General features: G+C 33.3%; 2 protein-coding genes across 6 annotated transcripts; both read right to left on the reverse strand.

Moving 5' to 3' along the window:
• Positions 1–5,322: 5,322 nt before the first annotated feature.
• On the reverse strand, positions 5,323–11,016 carry LOC144425199 (putative myosin light chain kinase DDB_G0282429). Its single transcript, XM_078114681.1, has 7 exons — positions 11,013–11,016; positions 10,780–10,905; positions 9,526–9,615; positions 8,434–8,548; positions 8,027–8,070; positions 7,521–7,583; positions 5,323–6,870 (listed from the first exon to the last, which is right to left on the reverse strand). The coding sequence occupies exons 1-7, from the start codon at positions 11,014–11,016 to the stop codon at positions 5,987–5,989; spliced, it is 1,326 nt and encodes a 441-aa protein (XP_077970807.1). The 3' UTR covers positions 5,323–5,986.
• Positions 11,017–12,439: 1,423 nt separating this feature from the next.
• LOC120328905 (nuclear factor NF-kappa-B p105 subunit-like) lies at positions 12,440–24,535 on the reverse strand. Of its 5 annotated transcripts, XM_039395478.2 has the most exons (17): positions 22,969–23,010; positions 22,809–22,871; positions 22,413–22,448; positions 21,831–21,971; positions 21,222–21,370; positions 20,178–20,314; positions 19,362–19,520; positions 18,773–18,877; positions 18,402–18,565; positions 18,005–18,077; positions 17,781–17,918; positions 17,615–17,692; positions 16,960–17,052; positions 15,703–15,914; positions 15,287–15,394; positions 14,359–14,481; positions 12,440–13,647 (listed from the first exon to the last, which is right to left on the reverse strand). In XM_039395478.2, the coding sequence occupies exons 3-17, from the start codon at positions 22,425–22,427 to the stop codon at positions 13,597–13,599; spliced, it is 1,746 nt and encodes a 581-aa protein (XP_039251412.2). In that variant the 5' UTR covers positions 22,428–22,448; positions 22,809–22,871; positions 22,969–23,010; the 3' UTR covers positions 12,440–13,596. The 5 variants fall into 5 exon arrangements, with proteins under 5 accessions (XP_039251412.2, XP_039251406.2, XP_039251408.2 ...); XM_039395472.2 differs by lacking the exon at positions 22,809–22,871 and having other exon boundaries at positions 22,969–24,535; XM_039395474.2 differs by lacking the exons at positions 17,615–17,692; positions 22,809–22,871 and having other exon boundaries at positions 22,969–24,534.
• Between the last annotated feature and the right edge of the window lie 1,011 nt (positions 24,536–25,546).

Here is a 25,546-nt window from a genome sequence, read left to right on the forward strand (position 1 = left end):
TAATATCTCAGTTCGTTCGCTGCCTGAACATCAACTAATCCTCTATTTCATTACGTAAATTAACAACCTATTGGCTTACTATATCTTAGGAAGAAGCAGTCGTAACTCGTAATATACACACTTTTAGACGATATGCCCTGGCTTGTCGGAAGGCAATTATCAGGATCTCTTCTTGGTGAGATTATCTTTTCTGTGTTTCGGATTAAATCGTTAATTAATATAAAATTTCCTTCCATACGAAACATGGTAGTGCAACCCATGCGCTAATAAGCGAGTCAACTATCGGCGAAACTATCGTATTATACAGCGTTGTCTACGACTGCATGTCGTCGCTTGGCCTAAATTTAAACTCTCTGACGGAATGCTAGAGAATAATTTAGAATATTAACGACCGGCTTTGAACGAAGAACGGAATGGCAGGTCTGATGTCTTCTTACATACACATCGGCAGACCGATAGTAAATTATGTAAATAATTTGTTGTGATTGATGTAGATATCCTTGTTAATATCTGGTCTACGTAATAAAATGTTTGAAAGCATTAAAATTTCTGGAGTGTGTTTGTCTTGTATGGTCTGGATTTTGTAAAACGCAAAGTATGTTTTTAATGAATGCCGCGTTTGTTCGTTGACAAGACGTTAAAACATTTTCGCCACCGAACATTGCCTTTTAACACTAGTGACCTTGTTAAGACGTCATATTGTAAACTATGACGCAATATTGTTCATTTGTTAATGCTAACTAGAGAGTAATGTTTTCGCCTAGAACTGCAATGACCTTAAAAACTTTGTACAATGCAATCGCATGATTTATAATGTTGGCCAGTTGTAATATCAGGTGGAACAATTTCAAAGACGTGTAACAGTCCTGGCCCACGTTTAAATTTGGAGATACCGTTATCACTAACTTAGTTCCCTGATGAAAATGTGGTTTCATTAGTTTTGGTCTCACCAGACACAACAACCGTTAGCAGCAGCTGACTGCATGCGATGGTATTCGTGTGCGTAGCCTGTTCAGAAGCCATTATGGTTGCGGTGAATGATTGAGATACCGCAACCAAGATGGTGTAAATATATCAATCGTATGATGACAAACATTATCTTGCCGCATTTACACATCGTACTTCAAACGGTTTAGGCACTTATCTGCATCCGCATATTCTGAGAGAGTTCAGCCCTCAATTTACGCTCAAATGTAACACTCTTGCGTTCAACCTTTTGATGAACTCTACTATCAATACCATTTCCACTTTTAGTTTCACGATTTAAGACTGCCATTATTACAGTATCGACAAATCTGTCGGTTCGATTTTCAGTTTGTGATACTTTTGAATTATTAAATTAGTATATTTTAGTCTTTACCCTCTGAATTAATCAGCCAACAGGTGTCGCTGTCTCGAAGACTGTTTCCTTCGCGGCCCCTTATCGATTGCGATAAATCTCTCTGACGTTATTACTTACGTATATATATATTTCAATCTTTTTTAAAATCCGTTATACACTTTTGTGTTGTGTTTGGATTGATTTCTGCATGATAAAAATAAATTATCTGAATTTGAATACGCATACGCATCAATCATCAAAATGGCCAATCTGATAAGCATAGTTTCGAAGGCGACTTATGCAATCCAATTTCAAAAAAACGATGGAAGTCTATTACTTAAACATTTCGATAAATTTGAATGGAAAAGTCCATGGATATCTCACGGCTAGATTTATGAACTCTCGTTAACAGATGCAATAGTCCGCTAGTGCTCGGCTATTTTACGTGCTATCTATCATTTCAATATTCGTTGTACAACAATAACAGAGCAGAAGGTTTAATTCACTATGTCTGAATATCTTAAAAAGAGACGTATTGTATTCTTGCCAAATAAATGAAGCACTAAATAGTTTGCCGCATACCATATTCTTAACTATGTAATCATGAGCCTGTTTCCAGTTATAAAGTGAGGGGTAGTTGGTTACGTACCATTCAGGCTTTTTTCCCCTAACAGTCTAACACTCGACGAATGATGGGAATTTCATTTGAATTTATCAAAATATTCAACTAGAATAGACTTCCATCATTTCTCAAACATGAATTATATAAAATAGATTCGAAACTAAGCTTATCAGTACCAGGTGAGGATTCATTTATTGGTAATATTCTCTTGTTGGTTGAGAGTAGACTAAGGTTTGCGAAATAAAACCATACAATGTTTTGGGTGCCAAGTTTTACAATACAATATAAAGACGAAGATATCGGAATCAAATTAGGGATTGGCCTAGCTTCGGATGTGGACTCGGGATCCGATTATAACACAGAATAAAAAAGGATCAACCCGAAGAGTAAGTTTATCAATAACAAAAGATAAAAGCTACAAAATCCTCTCAGATCAATGTTATAATCAATAACCAATAGAATGGTGAAATCTTGTCATTTATTCCAAAGTATTGCACATTTTTGAAGCGTTATATACTTTTCATTGCGCGAAACTGTGTCTCAAGGTTATATCTGTATTGTTCAATAATAGTCGCCACAACGCCCTTTAACGTTGTATACGTTCCCATTAAAGCATTCATATATTTTATTATTCGATCTGCTATACACCGTTTGAAAAGCCGAAATACATGAAAGCCAACATAAATATTATAATGACCCATTATTGTAAGGATATATTTTACTATTCTGTTTTTGTAGTGACCGGTCAGGAAGCAAACAGCATTGATTTAGCGTCAATAAATGAAATAACTTAATGAGGTGTAATTAATGCAATCGGAAATATTCCCAAATTTATTACGCCTCAAGTGGACGGGCTTATTCTTCATATTGCATAGTTGCCATAAATTGTTGTTGCACATACATACTTTATACATGTCTGATCATAAATCAAAGTGTGTGGGCAAATGATTTTTTTAACATTTTTTTCAAAAGTTTTCAATATTATTCATTTGTGGGTTTTGACGTCAAATATTTACATACATTTTATTCCAGCAAACCATTTAGCAATGGCAGTTGGTATTTTAGATTTTGGCGGTTCCGCTATAAAAGTCGAAAATGTTTTGATGAGGTACGGTAGACCAGCGAGCCAGCGATACTGTAAAAGATTTCATACCACCGTAGCGACTCGAATCATTTGGTATTTCGATTCACGCTGAGACTAGACACATGAATCATCATCGTCAGCACCGGGCCTGGGTAAGCTAGGACAGTCCGGGTACCGGTACTGGTAACACACAGTATCTGTTCTTAGTTTGGTTCAGGATATGATTTTTGGGGTAATTGTGGTTAAGGCATTTAGTCTTGTACATGCATTTGAGCATCGCTCTATTGTCACACCGTGTACACATATATTTTTACCTGATCATTTCAAGGCATTCATTTAACCAGATTAATCAGCTACGGCAGATAACAAACATTTGCAATTTTGTAACTATTTATCAAATGTGAAAGATGTAATCCCAAATATAACCTCATTTCGTAATTACAATAATCTTTCTTTGATGTATCGCACTTTACTGAAGAAACATTTCCCAGGTTAACACAACAAAAGCAAGAGTTCGATCAAAAACAGTGCAAAACAAAGTCGAGATAAACACGGCGCTTTATGTCCAGCGTGTAGTAAGCGAGATATCCCGCTTCGCACCCAAGCTCCCTTATGCGTCCTAAACAAACAGTTACACTGCAAAAGCTACAAAAGCTACAAAATCCTCTCAGATCAATGTTATAATCAATAACCAATAGAATGGTGAAATCTTGTCATTTATTCCAAAGTATTGCACATTTTTGAAGCGTTATATACTTTTCATTGCGCGAAACTGTGTCTCAAGGTTATATCTGTATTGTTCAATAATAGTCGCCACAACGCCCTTTAACGTTGTATACGTTCCCATTAAAGCATTCATATATTTTATTATTCGATCTGCTATACACCGTTTGAAAAGCCGAAATACATGAAAGCCAACATAAATATTATAATGACCCATTATTGTAAGGATATATTTTACTATTCTGTTTTTGTAGTGACCGGTCAGGAAGCAAACAGCATTGATTTAGCGTCAATAAATGAAATAACTTAATGAGGTGTAATTAATGCAATCGGAAATATTCCCAAATTTATTACGCCTCAAGTGGACGGGCTTATTCTTCATATTGCATAGTTGCCATAAATTGTTGTTGCACATACATACTTTATACATGTCTGATCATAAATCAAAGTGTGTGGGCAAATGATTTTTTTAACATTTTTTTCAAAAGTTTTCAATATTATTCATTTGTGGGTTTTGACGTCAAATATTTACATACATTTTATTCCAGCAAACCATTTAGCAATGGCAGTTGGTATTTTAGATTTTGGCGGTTCCGCTATAAAAGTCGAAAATGTTTTGATGAGGTACGGTAGACCAGCGAGCCAGCGATACTGTAAAAGATTTCATACCACCGTAGCGACTCGAATCATTTGGTATTTCGATTCACGCTGAGACTAGACACATGAATCATCATCGTCAGCACCGGGCCTGGGTAAGCTAGGACAGTCCGGGTACCGGTACTGGTAACACACAGTATCTGTTCTTAGTTTGGTTCAGGATATGATTTTTGGGGTAATTGTGGTTAAGGCATTTAGTCTTGTACATGCATTTGAGCATCGCTCTATTGTCACACCGTGTACACATATATTTTTACCTGATCATTTCAAGGCATTCATTTAACCAGATTAATCAGCTACGGCAGATAACAAACATTTGCAATTTTGTAACTATTTATCAAATGTGAAAGATGTAATCCCAAATATAACCTCATTTCGTAATTACAATAATCTTTCTTTGATGTATCGCACTTTACTGAAGAAACATTTCCCAGGTTAACACAACAAAAGCAAGAGTTCGATCAAAAACAGTGCAAAACAAAGTCGAGATAAACACGGCGCTTTATGTCCAGCGTGTAGTAAGCGAGATATCCCGCTTCGCACCCAAGCTCCCTTATGCGTCCTAAACAAACAGTTACACTGCTTCCTATTCAAGAGTAAATTTAGTATCATAAAATCGTTTCTGTTACTTCTAGATCAGATATATTTCCATCTTCTAACTCTATCGAAAACAGTAGCTTTCATAATTACTGCGATAGCACACCTAAAACATGTGAACGGAATACTGATTCGATAAACGATTATATCCCTATTAGAATATTCGATATAATTCAACATGCGTATAAATATGCAATTGAAAACCAGCAAGCTATATGATTTTAAAATATTACTATTTTATTTAAAAAACTACATATACACTTACACTTTGCAACAAAATATTGGACTACAGTAACGTATTTATATGTAAAAGAAAATGTGGTATAAAATCGTCCTATTTTATGGATATACACTGAAAATACTGTGATATATACTATGTTTGTCTCAGATTTCTGTTGTCTTTTACTTGACTTGTTCATTCGCATTCACGATTCTGTGGCAGGTATTTCTGAGCCAGCACAAATATCGGATACATCTCCACAGTGTATGAAAAAGTTGTACTGTACTGAAAATTAGCGCTAGTGCCAATTTAATTTCTAGAATGAGGAGTAATTCAGATATTTACCATCCATAGTACTTCTTGAACTCAGATGGAGTATTGTCCCTTTCCTTTTGGAAATACTGTTGCATGGTATGAAATATGTGCATAAAAAACAACGGAAATCGAACAGAAAAAAATCTCCACAACCCATCGCTTTTACTGTTGCGAAATACACGTTTAACATCTTTTTCATCTTCGTGAAAATGATCGTGACGGTTTCTAATGAATCTGAGCAAGTAAACGCAAAGCTTTGTTTGGAATTGTGACTTTTGCTTTTTTGGTTCTTTCATATGACTGAAAACTTTTTCGCATATGATCCGCTCACAGAATTGCTGACCCAGTAATTTTTTATCTTCGTCTGAAAGCACTAATTTTTTCAGCCAGTTGTCACTAAAGATTGCTTCACCTCTTGCATTAATCTTTTTTATAATTCCCGACCTTTCAATTTTCGTGTTTTTTTCCACAATTGCCGGGTTGATGTAGTCGCTCACATCGCGAAGAAATATCAGTTTTCGGTCCGCGTCCCAGAAAAAAAGGATGTGAAAGAATTTGGCGAGTATCGGGACGGTCTGTTTGCCACTTGCTCAACATTTTGCTCACCAAGTCTCTTGCTATATCTGGATCCTCGTATTCAATATTGTCAATATTCAAACATTCGTATTTCTTAATATTGCTACACCAGTCAAGTTCTTCTTTTCCAAAAGCGTGATCGCCTTTTGATAAAACATAATAAAACACTAAACCGAGAGAAAAAATATCAGTTAATTTTGAAATCTTTTCTTCGTGAATGTAAAATTCTGGAGATCCCCACCCGGGCGTACCTCTTCGGTCAGTTGATTGTGTCATTTCTTTTTTGTTCTTGCCCAATAATCTGCTGATTCCAAAATCTACCACCTTGTATGTTTTCCCATCTAGTGTCATTAAAATATTCTGAGGCTTAATGTCTCTGTGAATCAGGCCATTGTCATCAATGTGCTTCAGTCCTTCAGTGATTTGTTTCAGGGCATCTTTCGCATCAACGGAGCTAACCTCTTCATACAGAGTGTTTGTCTTGCAAATCTCCATCGCGATATACATCGAATGTAAACCTCGATACCGAAAATAGTGGGAAGTTTTGTGAAGAATAACGTTTGGATGCGATTTAAGATCTACCATAAGCTTAGCTTCTCTAATCTCCGCTTCGGTTGCAGGCTTTTTTATATTTTCCACAATTTTGACGGCTACTTCTTCAGAATGAACCCCGTCAAGTACTCCTCTGAATACTTTGTATCCTTTTCTTAGAGGTTGATTTTCATCAAAGTAGACATTGTTATTGGCCAGTACGCCTGCAGTAATATTATATGTTAAGTTGCAATATATTACAAATTGAAGGTCGAATACGTGTTGTTTCACTTTCATCGCGAATTATTAAACGATAAACCAATGGCATACTGACTGGGAGGGAAAAGAATAAAGATCGAGTCCAAGGTACATAAATAAATACACAACATGAAAACAAAAGTCCCAATAGATGTTACATGTGCATGTTAATGTCAGTATATATATGTAATCAGGGAATTTCCATTATTCTTAGCCACCCAACAAAACTCGATTACAGTCATTATATCACCGTGTTTTACGGATCACTGTATTATAGGGCACACTGTTAATAAATTGCTTAGATTGGGTTTTTATTCATACATAAGGCGCACCGGGAACTATAAGACGAACAGCGTTTAAAGTAACACCGATACTGCTGGTGCAAGCAATAAAAATAAGCCCTACTTGATTCATTAGACCAACAATCAATTCTTGAGAAGAAAGGGACTTAAAGTGTACCTTATTATCCATAAAAGACGATGCTGATATGTTTATTCAAATATCTTGCGAATCTCAACTTTATATTTAGATTATGCAATTCTTAGGATCAGTATTGTTATTGTCTACATATTGAACTAAATAGTAAATTTTATCTAAAATTATTTCTGTTGCTAACCTTGAATATTAAAATCTTGTGGGTGGGAGCTCGTTGGTTGTTCAATCACAGATTGGTTTTCAACTGAAAATAAAAATTGAATTATCTTCGGTGGAAAATCATGAGAAAACTCATGACTAATGTAACATATTTTCATCTTGACAAAATAATCAAGATCGTGCCTTTGAAACAAATGAATGGTTAACTATTCCCATATCTCGCAATGAACCCAGATGAAAAGTTCGTTCGCCATTTGATTATTATGCCATTTTATCGGCTTTCCTGACTATCAGAGTAATTATAAAATCGCAACTAAGTTTTATTGCTAGATTTTTTCACAGAACACATTTTTAATTATTGTAATATATATATATATATTTCGTAATTTCTGCGTGACTAAAAGTTTAAAAAAGGCACCATTTTTAGAAAGATAACATATTAATTTTAAACTTGTATATTATATAATGTTTTACATTCCAGGTGAAGTAATTTTAATTATAATAGCCGTAGCGACACCAATCGAATACCTTGAGTCAAATTCCTAATATTTCCGTTGACGAATGTGTTGGTGCTAAAAATATAAAAACGTCAGTTGGTTTTATAGTATACAGCAAGTTTCCACTTTATAATGTTATCATAATGCATTATGTATTTTAGGCAATCGCAAAGGCAAAAGTTTTTTGCGATATGCAAAATATATGGAAACATCAGAAATTTAAGCAAATTTTCTACCACCCTCTCTTATAAATTTATTGGCCTATGATACTCTTATCCAACACTCCAAACAACTCATGTCCATTTGTATAAAAAAAAAAATCAGTTTGGGTTTCAAACTAATAAAAATGTTTAGATATTTTGGTGAAAATGACTTTGCTACTATCTGTGAGTGCGAATTGTTTTTAACTTCTGGATGCCATATTAGATCCTGATTTACACTCGTTTTCCGTAGTTATTTATGACGTTAATAATAGCCCCGCCGTTTTCAGCCACTTTCTTTGGTGAATTCGATGGAGAAGAAGACTTGACGATTGGCGGAGTTTCATCGTTTCCTAAATATGGTGTTTATTTGTCGATTAGTAATATCAGATAAATTAATAATAATCACAAACCTTTCCGAAACCGAGCGTTACTCTCAGGGTACTGATTACCCGATGGTTGTGCACTTATAAAAAGCCAATGTGCTTCAACTATATGTTATTATTAATACTTAATCGCAGTCAGATATGTGAAGACACTGATCATGTTGAAAAACTTTCACGAAAATATCAACAATTATAAGAACAGAAATAAATTGTTTGAATTAACAGTGAATAAATTGATATTATTATATAGCACCTGTATTTTTGAATTCTGGATTCTTTTCTCAATGAAACATTTTCACTACCTGTAACAGTCCTATAGGATATCACAATGTACCTATATTTTCAGGAAACACCCTGTACAAGCCCAAGAAAAAGAATGCACGTGTGTTGTACTATGGTGTGTGATTTGATAGGATCAGAAATAAATGACACGCATGGCTAAACTGACCCAGGTTGCAAAACCGCGAATTCGTTTTCAATTCTTTCTATAACCAGTTAGTACATTTCTGCAGCTTGGAAAAAGCCTCAGATGCAAAGGTATTTATTTTATGTCAGCACCATCTGCAGAGAGGAAACGTGTAGCACACTTTTTCTCTTTAAAGCCCAGAGAAATGCTCATCTTGGTTTTAAATGCATTTAAAGTAGGCTACTCATCATTTCAGCAACAAACTTAACTCTGCTTTGCAACTCACAGTTCAAATTGCTTATGAGTAATGTCTATTAATAATGTATTGTCAATTCTAGTTGATATGTATATTCAACATGGTACATGTTTGGATAATCACTGACCTATGTGGACATGCATAAAAAAACAAATGTCAATTAATTAACTGTTTCTACTGAAAAAGAATGTACATAGGTATGTTTGAATCGCTGACAATGTTACGTCTCGTCATTTTCTTCACAAAATGACGGTACGGAGAATTGTTCGAGACCATAAGTACCTGGTTTTTCTTGGAGGAGATCTGGTATTGCAGCTCCAGTTGCCGTATTCGTTGGTATCGACTCATCCGGATTATTGCTAATGCGGTGTTCTGAAAAAGATTTTGGGATGTGACTTTGGTATGCGATCTCAGCAGTTCTGTGATTTCAGCATTAATCTAACCTTAACTCAACAATGCCAGGGTTAGGGTTGGGACCTGAATTCTGTGAGATTGTCGTCATGAGATAAAAAGCATACCAAAGCGGAACCACAAAAGTTTACGCCTCACGGCATGATTATGTCTTGGTATGATCTCTACCCCGTCTGGCATATATATATAAAACGATATCTTATCTTTCGTTTTTTTTTGCAAATTAACATCGAAAACAGTGACAGGAGTTTACTTGTGATCTGTCACCACTTATTTATCTATTTATTGTTTCGATTGAGTCTGATAATCATTTCAAAAGATTTCCCGTGACGTCACAAATTGAAAATTAAGGAGATCTGCAACATAACCAGGTGACATAGTCATAGTGTACCAAAATAAATTTTGCTAGACCCTGAATTCTTTTGTTGAATCCAGAGTCTTCTCTTCCGAGACACAGATTTGTGAACAAGTAAATCGTTGGTTAATCGCATCGGTTAAATATTAATGAAATGTATTTTTAATTAGATCAACTGATAATTCAAATGCTTTTGCTCATTTCAATTCACACATGTTTACAAGTACTTACCATTTACCAACTTTTTCATTTTCAATAGCATTACTTACCACTATGTGAAATTGAATAATCAGCCGTCTTGAAAAAAATTTGTTTTTCAAAAGCTGTGATGTCACGGTATGACTATGAAAATCGTCGCCATATTATTCATACATTAATTTTAGTCCCTCGGCATGGCGTTGTAATTGATCATTGTAGCACGTTATTGTTTTCTACAGCACGCAATTGACACAACATGTCTTCCAAAACGGGTATTATAGTGTCGATGATGATAAATGTTCGTAAATTATGTCGCTCTGAATCGGTGTCTATAGAAAGCTTTTCAACAATTGCATGAGTGTTGATTATGCACATTCTCAGTATGTCGGCCGCGTCTTTTTCACACATCATCGACAAGCATTTGTACATTACGAATGATCGAATCCACTTAGAATATCTGTAATGTTTTTCTGCTCATTGTTTTATTTGGTCTTGGGTAATTATAAATTCTGTGCAGTAATTCGCGATGCTCTCAATGACGCTGATCTGATGTTTCTGATGACATTTTATACGTAATTCGGCAATTTCTTGTAAAGTCAACCAGCAATACCATGGATCTTTCTGAATTTTTTGCAGGTCCTGTGAAGTTTCCAAAGCTAATTCGAATTGTTCATTTTGAAGCTGAGAACTTGCCCTTTCTGTAAGAAGTAAAAAATTACGGTTAGCAATGTCGACCATTGATTAATAAAAAGATGGACGAGGTTGCTTATATAGGTAATGCAACCAACTTAAATATGAGAATTACCCATATTTCATCCTCCTAGTATTGGGCGCGACTCAGCTGTGTTGGCTTAGCAAATGTCACATTTCAGGTTCAAGTTCCATGCCCCCTCCTCGCTCAGCAATGTGGAGTAAATTTAGTTATAAGTTAATGCCGAAGCGGAAAGTTTCCCATCTCACCAAAATAATAGTAGTTACATGCATATCATTTATCATTAGATATCAATATCTGCTTGTATAGGGCCTTGTTTGGAGCGAAAACTAAACATCGTGGTATTACTGATTTTTATTCCAGTCACATAACGAGGAAATTACAACAGCCAAAAAATTGCTTCATGAACTTGAGAGGATTCTACAGTGGAGCTGTAGCACCACAACGCAATGAATTCTTGCAGTAGTGAATTCTCGTATAAAATAGAACTACACGGTTGTGTTTCTGTTTCATTGATTTAAAGCACTTGTTGACGGGAATAAAAACAAAGAAAAACAGCAAGATATAAACCTCTAAGTTCTTTTATCAGCAATCTTTTTTTAGAGGCTTCGTCTTCAAATTCTGAAATAAAGCAAAATTTGCTAATATGTTTCGCCACGCGTCATGCCATAAAGAGTTAATGTTAATTGGACTCAAAATGTTGCATATTACAAGTGCCTACTTTCCTTATGCTTTAGTGTAAACTCAAATTTATAGATGCTTAGCTAGAATCTGAGATGCAAAAGCTGGAGAAATGCATCGCCGATATGTGCAACAATCATAATTCATTGTCACGAAAATAATCACATTTATTAAAACTACGTATACATGCATTTATGCAATCGTTTGAAAACGCAAAATGTATTTTATTTTGGATATATGAAGCGTATAACTTACCAGGTTTTGACATTCCAGCTTTGTTTTGTTATGAATATATTTAAATCGGCATGTTGAGCTCGAGACTTTTTTCTATCATTAAATCTCAAAAATTCTATCTCACAGAAAACTAAACGGAGTAATTCACCAACTCAATTATTCCACACAAAGACGGAACACTTGCATTAAAAACTTTGCGAAAAGTTGGGTGTTTAAACAAAGTTTGAATGCATATGATCTCTGCAAGCATCTATTATTATTTATAGAACCAAATTATTTCCTGTCTTACATTGCCTGTCGATTATAATATTACATTCTGAATAAATGGGAGCACAATAGAAATACATATGTTTCATTACCTTGACAACATTTGATTTTTCCATAGAACTATTCATGCTTTAACTCCAAACGAGACTCACAAACTCAGTCAAGATTATTCGAAATAAAACAATTCTGTTCGGCGCAGAGATTTGAAGGTATCGCGTGAATAAGAATATTTTATTCAAAACATACAACTATTAAGGACAGTGACTTGTTCTGCAAAAATCACGTCCTAAATATATTAATATAAACCAGAATTACAAATAGTTTGATCTTTGTGTATTTCGAATTTCGTACATAAAGTATATATTATAATAGTAAATTTAAAATTTTATGTTTAAACACCAAAATCTGAAAACAAATTCGTTAAATTCACCATGTTCCTCAGCTGACAATAAAAAAAATTGTATGGTAACAAGAATAAGTAACGGATGAATATAAATACAATTCGGCGGTTTATCATTAGTATGTTGCACTCGCCCCTAAATATATATCGGTTGCATCAGATTAGTTGAATAAGTTGATCAAATTAAACGACTGTTTCTTTGTCACAACAAAATGTTTTTTCTTTTTAAATGGAAGCTTTTTGCTTAACAGACATTGGTAGCAATAGTGATTTGGTAAATATCCTATTCCTATTATCCGAGAACAAGATAAAGTATTTTTTTAGTAAAGAAGACACACCAAAAGCTTTTTAACTCAAATTTTGAGGAAATGAATACAAAACAGTTTCAGTCCGATCTTTCGTGTACAACACAGACCATGAATGAAATAAAAAAAAATAAAGAACGCAAACAATGATGACGGAAAAATTGGTAGAAGGGCCAAAACCCAGAGAAAGGTTCATAGCGGATGATGTAACCAGCGTTTGTGCCCCATTCACCTACACTCACACAAATGGAAAACACATCTCGACAATTCAACTGAAAGGAACAAATTCATAAACAGCACACATGAATACGAGAAATAAAATTCACGGGCAAAGTGTACTTGTTAAGTTGTAAATAATTTTGCTGAATTGCAAATCCCAGTAATAATATCTAGCTGCTGCTGTTTATTGGTAAACGAACAAAGCTGAGAATGAACAACAAACATAAAAACTCGAAAAGTCGTTTAGAGCATTGCTTCTTGTGTAACAAAATTGGTTCGAATTCAGAAAATCTTCATTTAAAAATTTAATCATTTGCCTATGATGGTCAGTCATAAAATTAACTTGGTTCTGACACCAATTACCGACTCAAAATTTCCAGTATATATGCAGTTATCTCGGCTTCTCTACACTGATATCTCAAACCAACAACTCCTCAGTTATGAAAAACTTTTTGTTTTTCTTCATAGATAACTCTTGTTTTCCAAGATCTCGGTTCACAGATGAGTAAATAACGGTCTTTACTCGCAGATACATTATGGATCACGTGCTTTTTTCATGAAATATATTGAGTCAGATCTCTCCCTGCGTTGTTGTCATTTTTGATTCCATTCCATGTTTAATCTTAATACAACCAAACTCTCTAATACCATGTGATAATATGGCCCCCACCTCATGAAGAAATTTGATTGGAACTCGGATAGACATTTTGGTAATACTCCAATATGTGGCAAACAATCGTATTCGGCGAAATATAAAATTTAGATAACAGAATACCAAATTTCATCAAATTAATAGGTATGTTCCTCAAAGCTTCATTAATTAAACATTTCCAACACTTAAACGTAAAGAAAATACATTTTTGAATTTTGAACTTTTGTAACTTTTTATTGGAGTCTATTAATGAATATTGTTTCAAACTATGGTTATATTACCAAATTAGAAAGAGCCTATTTATATTATGCATTATTTTCACATTGGAATAATAAAAGGAGAACAAACAATTTTGCTAAAATTGCTCTATATATGTGTTTCTACATGCACAGATCACAACGCAAGGCTGCAGGAGTTAAAATTACCCGTTGACCGAGCCGAGCCACTGGATTACACGCAGGCAGAATAGCTGAGAACTAAACTAGATAACTTGAAATGATCATGATGGCATACCGGTAATAACTATCAAGTCATCGTAGATTTTATATTATGAAGCTTCTACCATCTAATTAAAGTAATACAACAATATTCCATATTAGTAAGCTTCTGATTGAAAAACACAAAGTCACAAATACGGCATCCATACCGTGTGAATGACATTTTTATTATAAAATAATGTACCTGTTGTTGTGGAAACTGGGGCTGTGCTTGGGTACTATAGGTTAATGTCCGTGGTAAAGGGACACGTGTTCCAGGGATGAAATTTGACTCTGAAATTTGTGGTGCGACAACTTCATTTACATCCTAATTAGAAAAAATAAATAAAAGTCAGCTCACTATGAGGTTCCATATTCTATAAATTTAAAAAAATAAAGTAGGTATATTTTATATATTAGTGAATTTAAAATTTCATGTTCACACACAATCTAATCTAAAAAACAAATATGTACCCAACAAGTTAAGCTGACAAGACATAAAAGATTAATTGTTATATTGAAATTCGATATTATCAAAACTACAATGGAATATAATAATTCAATATCGAACCATATTGTCCACTGTATTAACACAAAACTTACAAAGCTCTTCCAAACAATGAACCACCAATATCAAATTTTAATATGTAACAGTAATATTGACAAAAACTACAGTTAATGGGATTTGTTCTACAAATTCATTTTACCAGATGATGTTATTAATAGTTTTTAAACGTATGGTTTTACATGCGAAACCGATATAAAAATTACCGAAAATGCAGTAGACGTGGAAAAATAATTTTGATTGGTTATTTGGGTAAAACAATACCAAATAACAAAAAGTATATAATATAAGTAATAAATTGGATATCATCAAAATCTGACGGAAATTAAATGAAAAAAAAAACTTTGAATAGTCGAATTGAGTATTGAAAACCTGAATTCTCGTTAGGAAGACAAAATCAGTGGAAATGGACAATGGCGTTGCAATACTCAAATGGTTTAATTATTCAGTCTTGCATTTAGCTCAATTTTAGATAAGATGAAATTATGTAATTTGTAATTTCGCTCATCTAAATTCAAGCCATTTTTGTTTGGTAAATAACACACAAAACTAATCTATTCAAACTTACATCATGGCCTTGTGTGGAAGGCACCATAGCCTGTGAGTCATATAATGATTCCTGGGTGGAGATTTCGTTATTCATCACCATTCCACCACTCGTCAATGGCGGGCTAGCCTGCAAGAAAATTTGAGGTTCATGTCGTTTTTACAACGCTAAATTGATTTCAGCATAATTCTTTTTGATGTCATATAAAATTTATTTACTGAGAAATTGTCAAATGTATCGATAAACAAAAACATATCCTTTTTGGTTTAGTTTTTTTTGTGATTTTTTTATCGTTGTATATGAATATGTACCAAATTTGAAATATGTAATATTGTACTCACGTTGTAATACGAATATTAATAATAATAATAATATAGTATATATATCCAAAAAGTAGTAGATATAGCATGAGTTTTTGTGGTTTTGTTAACACTTACAGGCTCCTGTTTCATGGTGTGCATTTGTTTTAACAACCATGAAGGGTCAAGTGGTCCTTTTTGTGGATTGGCTTGTCTAGGAGGAGGTCCAAAACGTTTAGTTTGCTTTCCACCACCACCAGTGTTGTTTCCACTGCTCTGAAATATGAATTCACCAGACTGGCGAGAAGTGCTCATAGCTGCATGTTCAGCGTAATCATTTGTTTGACTGCCTACAACAGAATGTTTTATCAGTTTTATCATTGCTTTAATATATTCTCGATCAAATCAATCAAGTTTTTTTTCAACCAACAAAAAATAAATAACACAGGCACAAATTACAAAAAAATAATAAAGTACACAATTTTACTGTGGAACGGAAGTCGCAGGGGATCCTAATGGGGGGAACTACTAGTTGCAGAATTTGTTATTAAACGAGGGAAATTATTATTGAAGTTATTTGAGGTTTGGGCAAAAATTATAGAGCATGAACATAGCAACAATACAATAATAATATAATTTGAATACGTAAGGGAATAAACCCAGTCTTTTTTTCATTTATCCATAGCCATTAAGTAGATGAATTTTTAATCGCTTACTGAATGTTGCAAGCGAGTTTATTAAAATATTAGACGGAAATTTTCCCCGAATTCAAATGCCTTTTGTTTTGAGCGTTTTTTTGTTAATGAAAATGAACATCGAGGCATGAAATAAGTCCTTTTTGTAACACTTCTTGTGGCACGGCTATGGATGGTTGAAATTTTTGTAAAAAAATTTTGAAATATAGGGGGTAGCATATGATTTTCGGAGCGATACATAAATTTTGCAATTTCAGAAAGATAAATATCGTTCAGTTGTAATACTCCACACTGCTTGTATAAGAGTGAGTTAGGAACATGCTGTGATTCTGCAGATAGCATGCAGCGAATTGCCTTGTTATACAGAATTACTAGTGGTTTTAGCGTAGTTTTATTAGTTCCTCTCCAACTTATAATGCCATATTTCAGATTGAGTATATAAATATAGTATACAATTTTTAATGCATCGATACCGAGGATTCTACGTAATTTATACAATATTCCGAGTGATTGTAAAACTTTTTTACATATGTGATCAATATGATATTTCCGTGACAAGTTCTCATCTGGGATTATACCCAAATACTTAATACATTTTGTTCTTTCTATCTTTTTATTGTCAAATGGAACTGCCAAGTAATTTGCCTGGAACCAAAAACCACGAATTTTGTGTTTGCAAGGTTTGAAGATAATTTATTACTTTTTAGCCATAAGTTGACCATCTCCATTTTTTTATTGATCGAAATCTTCAGTTTTCCACAGCATGCAGCAGAATCAATGAGCGCGGTATCTTCTGCAAAAAGAGTCGAGTCTAACCTAGTTGCTGCTGGTAAATCATTGATATATATTGGAAATAGAAGCGGTCCCAGAGTACTTCCCTGTGGAATACCACATGTTATGTATTCGAGCGAAGAGATGCCATCGATGAATTCAATGTACTGTTGTCTCTCACTTAGATATGAGTGTAATATTTTGAGGGGTAAACCTCAGATTCCATAATGAGACATTTTACAAAGCAAAATTTCATGGTTCACACTGTCAAAAGCTTCAGCCAAGTCTAAAAATACAGCACAGGTAACTCTGCCTTTTGACAAGTTTTCAAATATTTTTCCTTTCAATTTTGTCACTGCGAGTTCGGTCGAGTAGTCATTTCGGAAACCAAATTGGGATTCATTCAGCCTATTTGTTTTGTCAAAGTAGACTGCAAGGCGATTATACAAAAAATATTCATAAATTTTGGCACACTGAGAAAAGAGAGAAATAGGTCGGTAATTATTAGAGTCAGATTTTGTGCCTTTTTTATGAATCGGTACTACTTTTACTAATTTTATTATTTCAGGAATAAGGATAAATACCTTCCCTAAAACGTTGGTCCTCAGAATATGTGCTGAGTTTACGTTTTTTCTTTATCTGTTCAGGATCTAGTTTGATGTCTAGAATAAAGGATGGTTATTGAAAATTTGAAATTTGTTCCAAAATTTCAAATGTTATTGCAATCCTGAAATATTGAAGAAAACAAACCATCTTGAACAACAGGCATGTAGGTGAATGTACATGGTTCTGATGCTTCACCATATGTTTGACTGCCTACAATATGGTCTTCAGAATGTGTGCTGAGTTTACGTTTTTTCATTATCTGTTCAGGATCTAGTTTGATGTCTAGATAAAGAAAGTTATTAAAAATTTGAAATTTGTTCCAAGATTTTAAATGGTATTGCAATCCTGAAATATTAAAGAAAACAAACCATCTTTAACAGGCATGTAGGTAAATGTGCGTGGTTCTGATACTTTGCCATCTGATCTACGTCTAAGTTCAACCTGAACCAATAATTTATTTTCATAATTGTTGTTGAGAGAATTTGTTCAGAGCAAGGTATAATACACTTACTCAATGTAAAGGAGATTTATCATTTAGAAATAACAGGCAACTACTGAAATGTCAAGAGTTCATGAAACTATTAGTTAAGATTTTTTTACAAAAATAGTAATCAACTTGATATTGACTATAACCGATTCCAATTTGAAAAATACAATTTTTTAGAACCGGCAAATTTTTAAACAGTTATATGTATAAAATAAAGTATCAACTTCCACATTATTAAGAAAATTCTGTAATTTTAAAGGGTAAAAGACACAACTTACCTGAACCTGAACAGGCTTGTGTATGCCCACATCCTTATATCTTGGTGTTTGAAATACAATCGCAAAGTGCCTGTGTACATCAGTAGGCGAGAAATCACCATAAGCATCCCAGTTATCATCATTTCCATATTCATTTTCCTCAAAGAAGCGAACTTGAATATCATCTGTAGTTTAAACATAGCTTATTGGAGAAAACCATTCAAATTCATTGTATATATTATTACATCTTTTATAAGTAGATTACATTTTTAACACGTGCTGACTACATCATTATTCAAAACTACATTTGTGTGAAAGTCTAAATATAAGACATTTCGTTCCTTCTTTTTCAAATTTTGGTAATTAATTTAAGTTGTATTTGAAAAACTGACCTTTCTGGACCTTATCACATAACAAGTAAATCACATCCATTCCGCTTGCCGAACCACATGTTTTATCCATACGACAAATTTTCAATGTCGCTGCATTTGGTGACTCTGAACAAAAAGTCCATAAGTTTGAGCTTGAGTAAGCAAATGATTCAGTCTGAATAAGCTTGTCAATAAAATTATTGGTAATAAATTGATAAATAAATTGATATTATGAATACTTCAAAATAATATATTTTAAAAACTATCATTTGAACAATTGAAGTTTCACTATATGCCCGAATTTCATTTTTAAAACGATTAATCTTGTTTTTCCTGCATTCTAAAATTCATTGAGTATAAATAAACTACTATGTTTTTCGTTAAACATGACACGGTTTAGAACACACTCAAAATGAAATTATTTGGAATGTATTCGGAATAGCATATCCTTATAACTGGTCATTATTTCAATGTATAAATTTAGAAGAATCAAAATATAGAAAAATATCAATTCTGATTAACTGAATTTCAAATTATGTTCATAAAAAATTTATTCGTACAACCCTTGTTGTAAAACAACCAAATATAAATCAGTCACAGAAAATCTCACTGCAGTCAAAAATGGCATCAGAAATGACCGGTGTCAACATCAAAGTAAAAGCTCTATTGATATCAGGCAGGTAAGCAATGAACATTAGTCTCACAACTGAGAGATCAATGGACTCCGCCTCTGTAGCTGCTCTAGATTTTATGCGTTTTTTGTCTTCATCTAAATAAGAAATAAGATTAAATATAATTATGATATGGGAAATGCTTTAGCAGCAATGTATGGCCTATTATCACTATTATTTCTTAATATATACAATAATACCAAAAGTGACTTCAAAAACTCCAATACATTTATGCAATGCACCCAACTATACTATGTCAGACAGTCTAGTTTCTAGTTTCTTCAACTTAAAAGTGTATTAAACTAAATAATCTCGGTGCTCCTGAGATATTTGTATCAAGATGGCGCACAACCTGAACATAGTATGTGTATCAAGTTAAAAGTTGTTGTGTTGTGTCATCTTGGTACAACTACTACCGGAGCGCCATAATTTTCAACTTTTGAAGTATTTAAAGTTTTATTTTTCAACAGATGAATAAATATTGCCAATTCCAATTCAAATCGTAGAATTCTAGAATATCGAGCATTCCAGTTATCATTTATAATAAGATAAAATTTTTTAGCAAATATATAAATTAATAAAATTTAAATGTAAATTTTCAGGGCAAAACGAAAAACCCCACACTGTCTGTAGAAAATACAAAGTCATAAATTCCTCACAAGACAATCAGACAATACTGGCATCAAACACAGAATAAATGGGATAATGAAAAAATAGTATGTTTGCATTGGAAAATACGATGACAGTTACCATACCCTTAATAGCATTTAGGATGTGCGCAGACAATCCTTCATTGAAAGACGAAAGCTGCATTTCTGAAGCCAAGTATCTTTCTTCGAGAATTTTTGCCACATTTTTCCTTGTGACATGTTGTATCCCAAGATTGGGAAATCTGAATAATAGAAAACAATGTTTCAATTTGAAAAAAAACTTTTTTATTTGTAATCTTCACAGTTGAGACATGAATACCATAAAATCATAAATTTTTTAACTCAATATAAATAGAAAAATATTTTAATAAAGTCAACATTTCCACAGAAATTGTATGAATTTATTGTTGAGCAAATTTAATTTAAAATCAAATTTAAAAAGTTGAAAAAAAAAGAAGATCTATTGAAGAAACATTTCAAATTACTCAGTGTTCCAATTGGAATCAAAACTCCATCGTATTACCGTTATAGCTAAAAATAAGGTGTGGTCAAGATATGCCATTAAGAGGCACTTAAAGAGAAATGTCACAAATATAGCATTTATCATATCTAATTTATTGCAAACAAACACAAATTTGATAACTTTTTTTCCCATTCATATACAGAACCTTTTTTGAATCGATAGGAGACAAACCACTTTAAATCTCTTTTGAATGATACTGAAGTTTTATTCCTAAAACTATAAATGAATATCTAGGGAAGGTGATTATAAATACCTCACGCTTCATTGTAACGATATAATGAAATAATGCGAACAGTTAGGAGGTGCTTCACTCGTTATAATTAGGGCCAAGAAGAAATCTAATTTAAATATGTTATGTATACTGTTTTGGTATATAGAAGGGCCTATTATATATACAGCTGTAAATTAAGTTCTGAATTTTAACGTGATGTGCTTGAAGCAGGATCTAATCTGTGACCTAAATTATTTTGCATGTGACGTTGGATGCATTACAGTGGAAGATATATTATTTCATTACCTCTAGAGAATCCCCTTCAAATATGGAAGATGATGGGAAATAAAAGTAGATAAACCTCTTCTGTCTGGGAAGAAAAATAAGAGCAGGAGAAGTAAAACAGAAAACTTACGTGGCAGTCAGGTCCTTGGGACCACACTGAACAGTACAGATGCCATTCTGGCATTGTTTTCCCACAAGTGAATGTGGGTGAAGTCGTGGTTTCTCTTCATTTGTGACAAGCTGAACAACGATTCTTGCATATCCTGAGTGATTTCTTATCTGATGTTAAAATTTCGATACAAAAATTTAAAATTTGATTAGAATAAAAAAAACAAGAAATTTACAAGATATCAAAAGCTCTAACAACATTTTGCGGAAACCCAAATATTGTGTATCAATGTTGAAAAATGATGATCATTCAACCTAAATAAAAAATTGCAAATAACCAATAATACACAATATTCCAGATTCCAGAATATACTCACAACCAATTCATCTTATTGTATATAAATGACATTGAATCTCCTTTTTTGAGGCCACCTAATCAAAATAATATGATCCAAACTTAATCATGAAACTCGAAGTAAAACTCAACATTGATCATGATATCTTTTTACCACATATTTTATTTGAAAACTGAGTACATACCAATTGATCTCCACACAATTTCTAACATTGGATTATTTTCAATTTATAGAATTGAGTTATTTTTCTGTTGCTATGGAATAAAATTAAATACCCGGACTGCAGGATATGTTTTCTTGTTTCTATCACTGCTAGCCCCGGGTATGCCACCTTGAGATGGTCCCTCACAAGAATAACGAAATCTGAACCCTCTCGGTTTTGGGTGTTCAATGATGTCAAGATACGGCATTTGACTCTTAAAAAAGAAAAGCAATGTTGTGATAAATTATTATCTACTATTTAATTGGAGAAGTGAACAACTAACTATCTGAATTCATTATGAAGAAAGTTTATCATGATATCACCAATGATATTTTGAATGCCAAATTGAGGTAAAATTTGCATTTCACACATTATAGTGTTCATCAACTTAGATGAATGTTTGAGCTACCAAACAGAATGATAGGATAGGATTTACATATTTATCCCGGGGATAGGAAAGTCGATGAGACGGATTAACCATAAGGCAATAAAAACTGTAAAAATCAAACCTTTTAAAAGCTAGTTTGCAACCTTACTTCAACTCCAATGGAATATTCCAAGAGTTACTATAGCTAGCTATACATTCCTAACTTTCCAACTGTATATAACAAGCTATGAAAATATTTTCTTCAATTATTCTTATAAATTCACATACCTCATCCGGATTCATATTTAATATATTTTCTTTTATCTGAAAAGAGTGATGCATTTTAAAAGAATAATTGTTTATTTATTTTGTGAAAACATAATATTTTATATTTTATAATATTGAGGTACATTTTATTTATGACCATGCGAGGTATGACACCATGGTATACAATAGTCATGTCATTTAATTAAGTTTCGATTAAATACTGTAAAATTTACATCACTTCATTCTACTAGGAACATCCATATACAAATAGTACGATACTCTGGAATAGAAGAATAAAATGTTGCATTGGTAGCACATAATTTATATATATATATACAGAAGTGTCAATTGCAGAGCAAAGAATGTCAGTTATTCCACCTCTTGTCGAGACCTGAACAGAAGGTTATGTGTCATTACCAAGAAACTTTGGAACAGTATTTTGCAAATTCAAGGCTGTTGGTGGTTTGAATAGTATTCCATCTAAAGTTTGTAATTCAAGCATTAAATTCCTCAAAGATTTTGTGCTATTGGTTGCTATTATCGTTGCTGTCTGTTGTTAATAAAGTGACTTTCCCACCTTTTTTTCAATTTGAACTTTTTCTAATTTTTCAGGTGCCTCCAGCTCCTTAGCTTTAGTGGAAGAACTTGTGCCACCAGTCTTTGACTGTGGACATTTAACTTTTTCTGTGCTTGCTTCGGATTGATCACTAGTAATCATCTGAAGTTTTGGTTCTCCCGTAGTATGTGCACCAAAAAGTCACTAGCTCCCATAGTATGTGCACCAAGATGGTGCACAACCTGAGCATAGTATGTGTACCATGTTAGGGTTATCAGGTTGTGCGCCATCTTGGTGCACATACTACGGGAGCTAGTGACTTTTATGTACTGGAAATTCTTAATGAAATTTAACAGAGATGAGCAATAATGTAGCAAACTCAGTGTCCTTATGAACAATACATATGTGGATAAAAAGTTTCACAGTTTAGTCACTGAAACAATTTGACACTCAAGATATTAAACATTCTCTATTCTATTGCATGATTCACTCAATGAATTATTCAACAATTTGTTATTTTTTTCTGTATCCCAACAAGACACAATTGAAAATCCTTTACCCTTCCAACTATGCCTATGAGTATTTTCTTACGAAACATCCAGAATAAATGACATTTTATACATGTTCGATAAGGCCACGCTAAATATAAGCCTAAACAATATGATAGCAATCAAACTTCTAACACTTCTAAAGAATAACTTTTGTATATTAAAAAAGTAATTGCATTACTAAAGACAATTGTGCTGGCCAATTCTAAGAGAGAAAATATAATTAATACAACTTCAAGTTTTCACTTGAAAACTTCATGAAATCTGCTAACGACAGAAACTAATTAAAATAATACTAAATTAATATTACAAATAAATGTTACTGCGTTAACTCGGAAACAACTTATCAGAAATTACAACATGCAAAAACTCTTACATTATAAAATACATGACAACTTATTAAAATGTAGAAGGTTTACACACAGAATGCACACAGAACCCAACTCTCTGTACAAACTAATAATTAGGATGTGAGAACTTTTCCAAAAGTTATTCCAAACGCAGATATAATTAGGCTATCCTCCAAATTACATTGGTGCAGATATAGGAATATGAAATGAGTCGTCGTCAAATCTATTAACATTCATCATAATCCTATATTCTAAACTTGGATGTTGTAGGATATATATAATTATTATCCCTAAAAAATAAATTTAGATTCGTCTAAATAATAGCCCATATTTTTATTAACCCCATTTATATTATATTAACATTACATTCAATTCATTCTAAACTACAGAAAATAATGCTAATCGTATCCCTTTAAAAATACGTTAAGTTCGTTGATTTCACTTAATTTTAGAATGCAGAAACGAATGCCCTTGGGCGTTAGTTTAAAATATAGGAAGCAAATAATGTTGATGTTTGATGAAAAATCGAGATGGAACGCGTCTATGAGCCCATCTATATTAGTTCAAAAGTCGGAAGCAAACAATGTTGATGTTCAACGAAAATTGAGAAAAATCGTCTGAACGATCTAGTTGCGATTTACTGAAATATTCCACATTAGGAGTAAAACTTTTTTATTGTAAATACAGTACGTTGGATCTAATTTTTTTGAAGCTACCTGTATTTATTTATTACGCTACAAACAAAGCGCTGTACGATCAGTCCCTGATATCAAACGACATGTAAGGGGCTACTGATGTTTGGGAGGTCAAAAATCTTTCCGATTCGACATTGCCTACATGGTTCTATGCGATGTCAACATGGTGTGTCTAACTCTTTGATTGGGGTAAAAAGAATTATTTAACAACAGCAGTCTGCAAATCGTTACCCAATTTCAGACTGACACCGATACAGGATAAATTTTGTTTTATTTTCAGTGTGATTTTTCGTATCTACACGCTTAGCATATCAAATAATCGTCCATCATTTATTACTTCTGCGATACATATCCAAGAGATAAGTTTGACGAGTTTAGATGTTGCACTCGGCGCCTGAATATACAGTTTGTTGTTTGAAAACACTGTTGCTTTTGTTTCAATTTGATCCATATGTTAACTAGCAATACCTAATAACCACAACCAAACAATGGTGAACGTTCTGGTTTTGATTATAAGTTTAAAACAGCAAATGATGAAGAAGCTCAGTACGAATATTTCTAGGCCCAAGTATAGAAAGACATGGTTACCACCGATCCCGTACAGTAGGCCACACTATCACAGATTGGAAAGTTTTTATGTTTGACTTTAATAGAAGGGCACATTGATCCATATTTTATTTTCATTCATAATCCATTCTTTTGTCCACAAGAATTCTATTCTTAAGTTGGCTTGTCCACTAGCATCCCATTTAACAAGTATTTTGTCAACGAAAATCCTATTCATCAGATGTTTTCTCCACCAGCATCTCATTCATCTGGTATTTTGTCCACAAGAATCCCATTCATCAGATGTATTGTCCTGCAGCATCCCATTCGCCGGATGCTTTTTACAAACAAGTAATTTAGTTTAGATTTCACAAATGCGGGTTGCCGTCCATAATCAGGATACATATCGGGGGTGAGACTATTTTTAATAGAGATACATGATGTGAGAACATTTACGATG

This window comes from Styela clava, chromosome 7 (assembly GCF_964204865.1).
Source record: "Styela clava chromosome 7, kaStyClav1.hap1.2, whole genome shotgun sequence".
In the NCBI taxonomy this organism is placed as follows: domain Eukaryota; kingdom Metazoa; phylum Chordata; class Ascidiacea; order Stolidobranchia; family Styelidae; genus Styela; species Styela clava.

Bases quoted from the DNA above. Each gene is read 5' to 3' on its own strand.
- LOC144425199 (XM_078114681.1), bottom strand. The intron at 7,584-8,026 runs GTATTCGATTGG...TTTTATTTTCAG, and splicing joins TATTAGGAATTTGACTCAAG to TTGAAAACCAATCTGTGATT. The intron at 6,871-7,520 runs GTTAGCAACAGA...ATATTACTGCAG, and splicing joins ACAAGATTTTAATATTCAAG to GCGTACTGGCCAATAACAAT.
- LOC120328905 (XM_039395472.2), bottom strand. From the start codon at position 23,109: ATGATTACTAGTGATCAATCCGAAGCAAGCACAGAAAAAGTTAAATGT. The intron at 18,878-19,361 runs GTGAGATTTTCT...CTTTTTGTTCAG, and splicing joins TGATGCCATTTTTGACTGCA to AGTCACCAAATGCAGCGACA. The intron at 17,919-18,004 runs GTTTGTTTTCTT...TTCTTTATCTAG, and splicing joins CTACATGCCTGTTAAAGATG to ACATCAAACTAGATCCTGAA.